Source organism: Carlito syrichta, unplaced genomic scaffold (genome assembly GCF_000164805.1).
Source record: "Carlito syrichta isolate Samal-C Ts95f unplaced genomic scaffold, Tarsius_syrichta-2.0.1 Scaffold142982, whole genome shotgun sequence".
NCBI classification, from domain to species: domain Eukaryota; kingdom Metazoa; phylum Chordata; class Mammalia; order Primates; family Tarsiidae; genus Carlito; species Carlito syrichta.
Window position 1 is genome coordinate 6,414 of NW_007087078.1, and position 7,870 is coordinate 14,283.

The 7,870-nt window shown below is 54.0% G+C and overlaps 1 protein-coding gene across 1 annotated transcript in view; it reads right to left on the reverse strand.

Moving 5' to 3' along the window:
* The window catches only part of LOC110594820 (tubulin beta-4B chain-like), a gene marked incomplete at both ends in the record, with an annotated part of 8,028 nt that extends 3,749 nt beyond the window's left edge, over positions 1–4,279 (reverse strand). The window contains 2 exons of the mRNA XM_021708590.1: positions 75–98; positions 4,176–4,279. Of these exons, the coding sequence (XP_021564265.1) occupies positions 75–98; positions 4,176–4,279 (128 nt within the window). The remainder of the gene's footprint in view (positions 1–74; positions 99–4,175) is intronic.
* Between the last annotated feature and the right edge of the window lie 3,591 nt (positions 4,280–7,870).

Below are 7,870 nucleotides of genomic sequence, written 5' to 3' on the forward strand. Positions count from 1 at the left end.
TGGTGTGAGTGATTTCACCCACACCCCTCCCTTGTCTGTCCTCTCCTGGGCTCCAATCCCAGACAAGCAGTCACTTTGGTACCCAGGCGCCCGTGGCATCACCTTTCACCCAGAAAACCATCAAGGTCTTCCATTTCCAGGAGCACATCAAGCTGGGATGGGGGTGAGACTGCTCCTTGAAGATCAGGAACCAACGTCTAGAGGGACCACATTATTACGGTCACCTGTCTGTCTGGTCCTGGGGGCTGTATCATGCCCCCATTCTATCCTGCCAGTTTTGTATGAAAATGAAATTCAGTACATAATGCGGGTATTGGTGGTGGTTCCCGAAACCATCAATATAAGAGCGGTTGACCCCAATAATTCTATGCTACAGGGCTGGGAGCAGTGGCTCACACCTGTAATCCCAGCACTTTGGGAGGACTTCAGGATTGCTGGAGGATTGCTTGAGCCCAGGAGTTTGAGATCAGCCAGGGCAACACAGCAAGACCTCATCTCTACAAAATCTAAAAAAATTAGCCGAGCGTGGTGGTGTGTGCCTGTAGTTCCAGCTACTCAGGAGGCTGAAGTGGAAGGATCACCTAGTCCAGGAGGTAGAGGCTACCATGAGCCATGACTGTGTCACTATACTCCAGCCCGGGTGGCCGAGTGAGATCTCTGTTCAAACCAAACAAAACGAAACTCTATGCCAGTGTTAAGAGAACGGCTAGACCTTGAATCAAGGATTTTCCAAGCAGTCATCTGACACAATTCAGATTGGCCCAGTACTATCACCGGCTGCCGCTATCGTATTGCCAATCAAACTGGGCCAGCCTCATCAGGGAACCCTTAAAAGCAGAGACTGGGCTCCTGATTTTAAAATGGAAAACAGAGAACAAAGCAAACCCCCAAAATCCCACTTTTAAACATCAGGTTCATCCATTTCCCTTAATACGAGCAAGGAGAATGAGAAAGTGACAATTGTATGTTTCAGGGAGAAATCAGGCATTGCAAGGTGAGAGAATTCTCAGGGACCCAGAACATTCTGCTCACAAAATTGACCACACTTTCTGAAGTCCACAAACCAGGGAAAGGCCTGCCTGCTGGTTGTGTGATCTGTCTGCCATCTGGGGCTGGGAGGAACATTTCCACTCCATCTGTGAGCCTCCTGGCATTGTTGATATGCACCTCAGCCCCCAATCCATCCTAGCGGTGGGCGGGGGATTGTGGGAGGAAGGAGTCCAGCTTGCCTATTACTTATTTATTTCCTTGTTTGAATCGGAGTCTCACTCTGTCACCCAAGCTGGAGTGCAGTGGCACGCTCACGGCCACTGCAGCCTCAACCTGCTGGGCTCAGGCGATCCTCCTGATTCAGCCTTCCAAGTAGCTGGAACCACAGGCACGCACCGTCACGCCTGGCTAATTTTTTGGATTTATTGTAGAGACTAGGTCTCACCAAGTTGCCCAGGCTGGTCTCACACCCCTGAGCTCAGGGAATTCTCTCACCTCAACCTCTGAAAGTGCTGGGATTACAGGCTTGAGCCATCGCCCCCGGCTTTCGTGTGTGTCTGCTTGTTTCTATTCCACCTCATGAAATCACATCCAAGGGGGGTAGCTGCTGTTTGCATGCCCATTTTATAGATAAGAACAGGGAGGCCCAAAGAGCTTGCCTATCTCATTCAAGCTGAGGCTGGGCACAGAGCCAACAAAGCTTGGGCACACCGGATCCAAAATCCCTGCACTTGCCTACAGGATGCTGTATTTACTTTGTTACTCTTTTTTTTTTTTAAAGCATGATAGGCCAGCAGTCCAATGAGTGTCTTTCAATAAGAAAATGTTGCCGGTACCGAGGCAGCCGTGTGACCGTCACGTGCCCCGTGCTGCTTGGGCCTCTGTGTTTGTCATGTGTCTGCCCAACACGGTGCCCGAGGCTCTGGACTGGCGCCGTTGTGTGCGATCAGCTTCCAGCACCCGAGTCTATGCCTTCTTTGTGTCCCGGGTCTGTGGATCCTTGGCTCCCTTCCAGAAGTCCTTCCCGGCCCCTTCTTCCTTCCCGGCCCCTTCTTCCACCTCACCGCCCAGACCTTAGACCTGCAACTCAGCTGGGCCTGACTTTCTTTCTCTCTGCCCTGGAGGAGCCCAGCCCTGCACATGGCCCCAGCCCACTGTGGGTCCTCTCCAGCTACGGGCAGCGGGGAGACAGAGGGTTCTGGAAGTTACTGTTCTGGGAGAAGGATGCTGAATGAGTCTTAAGAAAAGCCCTTCCAACTCCAGGGCACACACAGGCTCTGTGGAAGCCGTGCCAGGCACGGCTGTCACCAAGTATGGGTGCAGGGTGGCAGCAGGGGACAAGGGGCGGGGGAAGGGACAATGGGGTGTTCTCTGGCCCGGCCTGGCAGGCATGTGGCCAGGAATCGGGGCCGCAGGTGCCCCGTGGTCATCTGGGCGATGCTGTCAGGGAGGAGTTGGCCATGCAGCCGGAGATGAAGGTGCCGGGCTGTTTATAGACCATGACCACGTGGGTGCTGCGAGCTCAGCTGCAGGGTCTGGGCGGGAATCATCGCTCCCAGGCCCGTCTTCAGGGTCGCGCGGGGAGGAGGCACATCATTGCTGGGGACAGGGGGACATTAAGAGGGGCAGTCCTCGATGCTTTTTCTCAGGACGCATTTCTCTGCTCCCTAGGGAAAGAGGTGCCCTTTTCCACTCAACCAGGCGAGAGGCGGGGCTTCTCATTTGGGAACTTACAAACATGGCAGATCTGCCCACTCCTGGGCCTGAAATGGGCAGGATTTCCTATTTCACCTGGAAATAGGAGAGGGGCAAGACTTCACGTTACACCAAGAAAAAGGGTGAGTCCCCCAATATAGATCAGCCTTGAGCAGGAGGCCCATAGCAAAAGGAGCGGGACTTCCTGCTGCACCAGGAAAAAGGGTGGGACCTCCCCCCCTAACTGGCGTGACATATAGACAGGATTTCCCATACCATATCTGAAAAGGGTAGGACTTCCTGTTGCACCAGGAAAAGGGGTGGGACCTCCCCCCTATTTTATGTCACATGTAGGCAGGATTTCCGGTCCCATACCTGAAAGGGGCAGGATTTCCTGTTACCCCAGGAAAAAGGGTGGGGCCTGCCGCATTTTATGTCACATACAGGCAAGCCTTCCTGTCCCATATCTGAAAGGGGCGGGACTTCTTTTTGCACCAGGAAAAGGGGTGGGACTTCCTCCTATTTATGTCACATATGGACAGGATTTCTAGTCCCATATCTGAAAGGGGCGGGACTTCCTGTTGCACCAAAAAAAGGGGTGGGAGTCCTACTACTTTATGTCGCATATGGGCAGGATTTTCTGTCCCACCTCTAAAGGAGGAGGAACTTTCTGTTGCACCGGGAAAAGAGGATCGATTTCTTTCCAAATGCGTGAAAATGGTGCACTTTCCCCTTTTACTCGGAGAAAGCGGTGGGACATTTTCTCTATATATTTGTTTTTGTGTTTTTTTTTTGACTCAGTTGTCTTACTGTGTTGCCCAGACAGGAATGCAGTGGCATGATCATGGCTCACGGCAGCCTCGACCTCCTGGACTTGGGGGCAGCCTCAGCCTCCCGAATAGCAGGACTACAGGTGTGTATCACCATGCCCAGCTAGGTTTTTTATTTTTTTAATAAAAAAAATGTTTTTGTAGAGATGAGGTCTTACTGTGTTGCCTAGGATGGTCTTGAACTCCTGAGCTTAATTGATCCTCCTGCTTTGGCCTCCCAAAGTGCTGGGATTACAGGCGTGAGCCACCATGCCAGGCTCATTTCTTCTATGTTTGAATGTGGATTCCCAACTCACCAGAAAAGGGGCAGGCCTGCTTTCTGCTTTATGCGTGTACAAGGGGAAGGGGCTGAACTTCCTTTTGCTCCATGATCTCCTATGTCAACAAGTGGTGAGCTTTATCTTTCTTTCTTTCTTTTTTTTTTGAGACAGGGTCTCACTATGTTACCCAGGCTGGGCTCAAGAGATCCTCCCACCTCTGCCTCCTGTACAGCCTTGACCTTCCTCCTGTCCCACCAAGCAGCAAGAGTTCTCGTTTCATAAGGAAAGGAGGTGTTACTTCCTCTTGCCTAAGGCAGGGCTTCCCACTTTGCCAGAAAAGGGGTGACGCTTGCAGTGTGGCATGTCACTGCTACTTGGGGTGAAAGCGGCAGCCTCTTACCATGAAGATGGAGATGAAGAAGCCCCTGGTGATGAGTTCCAAGTCCTCGATGACATCATGGGACAGTCGAGGGTATTTGATGCTGGTGTCATTGCAAAAGAGCCCTGGAAGTGGGGAGCTACCACACCGCTCTCTTCAGCTGGGTGGGAAGGTTGTCAGCAGGGGGCAGCGAAGATGTCACTCATGGCCGGGTCACCTGAGGCCTACTCTCCCTAAACCCTCTGGCCAGTCTGTCCTCCCTGTATCTCACGTGGTGGGTCGGCAGGAAGGCTGTGTGGGGAGGATGCTCTGGTCAGGTGAGAGGAGGATAGAGCCCCAGGGACCCATCCGCGGGTGGAGCCCTTTCATTCCCCCTCTGTGGTCGGCTGGGCCAGGGAGGCAAATGACTGGGGGAGTGGGCGGGGCCTAGGGAGACTGACCGGGAGGAGTGGGAGGGGCCTAGAGAGAATGACAGGGAGGAGTGGGAGGGGCCTAGAGAGTGACAGTGAGGAGTGGGAGGGGCCTAGAGAGAATGACAGGGAGGAGTGGGAGGGGCCTAGAGAGAATGACTGGGGAAGTGGGAGGGGCCTAGAGAGTGACAGTGAGGAGTAGGAGGGGCCTAGAGAGAACGACAGGGAGGAGTGGGAGGGGCCTAGAGAGAATGACAGGGGGAGTGGGGGGGCCTAGAGAGAACGACAGGGAGGAGTGGGAGGGGCCTAGAGAGAATGACAGGGAGGAGTGGGAGGGGCCTAGAGAGTGACAGTGAGGAGTGGGAGGGGCCTAGAGAGAACGACAGGGAGGAGTGGGGGGGCCTAGAAAGATTGACAGGGAGGCGGGCGGGAATGAGCAGCGGGCAGGGCACAGGAGGTTGACGGCTGAGATGGTGAGGACTGGGGGACGGGCAGGTTGCCACCCGTGGGTGCGCAAATGAGGTGGGTGAGAGGCTCCGGGTAATCAGGGCACGAGGGTGGGAGAGCTCACTTTTTCTGTGTGTGTGTATACGGTGGTGGCTCTGTGTGTCTTTACATTTGTGAATATGTGTATGTCAGTGTTGACGAATATCTATGTCACCTGTGACATGAGCATGTGCCTGTGAATCTGTGACTGTATGTTTCCTGGTGTATGTGTCTTTTTTTTTTTTTTTTAAGTTGTATTCTCACTCCATCGCCCAGGCTGGAGTACAGTGGCACGCTCACGGCCACCCCAGTGTCGACCTGCTAGGCTCTGGTGATCCTTCTGCCTCAGCCTTCCAAGTAGCCGGAACTACTCAGGTGCCCGGCTAATTTCTGATTTATTGTAGAGATGAAGTCTCGCCAAGTTGCCGCCAGGGCTGGTCTCGAACTCGCGGGCTCAGCCAATCCACTCGCCCCAGTCTTCCAAAGTGCTGGGATTACAGGCTGAGTCACCGAGCCCAAACATGTGTCTTTCTATGTAGCTGTGACTCTGTGACTTCGAAAGTGTGTCTTTCTTGGTGTGTGTGTGTGTGTGTGTGTGTCTGTGATTTTGCACGTATTTGACTATGGGTGTCTATGGAAGTGTGTGTGCATGTGTGTTGATCCTGGTATATGCATTCGTGTGCTTGAAGGTGTGCATGAATTCAGGTGTGTGTGTCTCTGTGCATCGTGTATAGGTATTATGTGAATACCTGTTTGAAGTGTGAATGGGTACCTTTGGGTGTGTGTGCCCCGTGTGTGATCTGTGTATGTGTATGTGTGTGTGTGTGTGTCTGAGGTTATGCATGTGTGTCCGTGGGTGTTTGGGATCTGTGTATGCGTGCATGCTTATATCTGTGGTTCCGTAGCAGATTTGGCTCGGGGATACTGGTGTGAGCCATGCCAAGAGCCCCAGCCTCCTGACACCACCATCCTAAAATGAGGCAGGGCAGGGGACCTGTCCCCAGGAGGTGCCAACCTCTGTCACCCCAAAGACCTCTCCCAAGGCCGCTCTCTCTCCTCTTGCTGTTTGCTAGTCCCTCACCTTGCCCACTGCAGGAGAGAACCCAGCTTTCCATACCCTCTAACTTTCTTCCTGGGCTGGGGGGGAGGGGAAAGCTAGTGTCCCAGTCAGGCCTCTTCTCCCTAGGGAGGGAACTTCGGTCACTGGCTCTGCCTACTGGGGAGTTGTGGATTGGCATATGCCAGCCACACATCTAGACAACAGGCAAGCACAGGTGGTACAGATGCCAGCCCCCCCACACACACACAGGGTCTGACATACACGTTACACAATACAACCACACATCTGACCCAGATACACAGATTCAGATATCCATGCATAGACACACAATACACACAGGGCCATTTGGACTTAGACACACATCCAGACACACAAATGCCACTGAATCCACTCCCAGACCAGATGCACGTATACTCACAGGCTCTTGTAGTCCACCCGCACGCATGAGAGTCACCAGTCATGCACAACAAATATCACACCTCCTCTAAGCCAACACAACACATAACCAGTGACAGACACACACGCCACGTGAGACACACACAGGTATGCCCCACAGTCAGACCCCAGTACATATATAGGCAGGCCTAGATAACAGACACACATGGAGTCATACATGAACACAGATGTAAGTACAACACGGACCCAGGTACACTCACACAACATGCATGCAATCCAACATACACAGAAATATGCAACACACACACACAGACACCAGCAGACAGACCCAGACACACAATTCAAAAACAGAGCCAGCACACAGGCCCAGGAGGCTGGCAAACACACAGCCATATACACCACGTGCTGTGGTCACAAAGCCACACCTGTGGAGAGAGTCCTTTTCTCACAAACGCACATCGGCCCAGACACCCTCAAAGGAAGGACACACGTGGATGGACACCCGCAGGACCCATGTACACACACCAGGGCAGACCGGTGGCCCCCTTGGCTAGGGATCCTCAGATAAAGACAGGCAGACCAACCCACCCCAATATGGCCCCTTGGATTTCAGGACTGGGGAGGTGCTCAAAGCTGGCGGGGAGGGGCTTATCCTGCATCAGACAGAACATGTCCAAAGCCACCAACATCTTGGTGGTCCCAGAGTCCCACTGGGGCGAGGCCATGACCCTGTACGGTACATTGTCTGTAGACTGCGGGGAAGCAGGGGACGATGGGGTGGGTACACCCGCCCGGACTGAAATTAGAGTTGGGGAGCCAGACACCGGGGCCACGCGGACGGGAATGGTGAAGACCACCCTGGGCAGGGACAGGATCCCCGTTCAGGTAGGTGAGGCTGAGGGGGCGGGGCCTCCCCGAGGCGGGGCGGGGCTGGGGAAACAGGCCTCAGTAGCTTCTGCCGAGAGTTACTACACAGCCTCCAGCCCACACCAGGGGCTTGACGGCTCTGGGATGGGGTCCCCATGGGTGCGGATGGGGCCCGGAAGAGTGGAGGGCAGAAGGAAAGGAGCCCTCAGGCTCTCAGACTGCAGAGTCCCACGAGGGTCGTCATGAGTCGTAGGAAGGCTGGGGATGGTTTGAGGCCTGGGTTGGGAAGACCGTGCCAGGAATCTGAAAGGCTGGAGCCCCGAAAAGGGCTAAGTGTACGAGATGGGAGACTGTGGGGGCGGAGCCTGACGAGAGTGGGGTACTGGACTAAGGCAGAAAAACGAGTGGGGGCAGGTAGGCGGGACCTCGAGAATGACAGGGGATATGGGAGGGACTGAGGAATGGACGAGCCTTAGGAGAATGACCTCGGGGGGGGG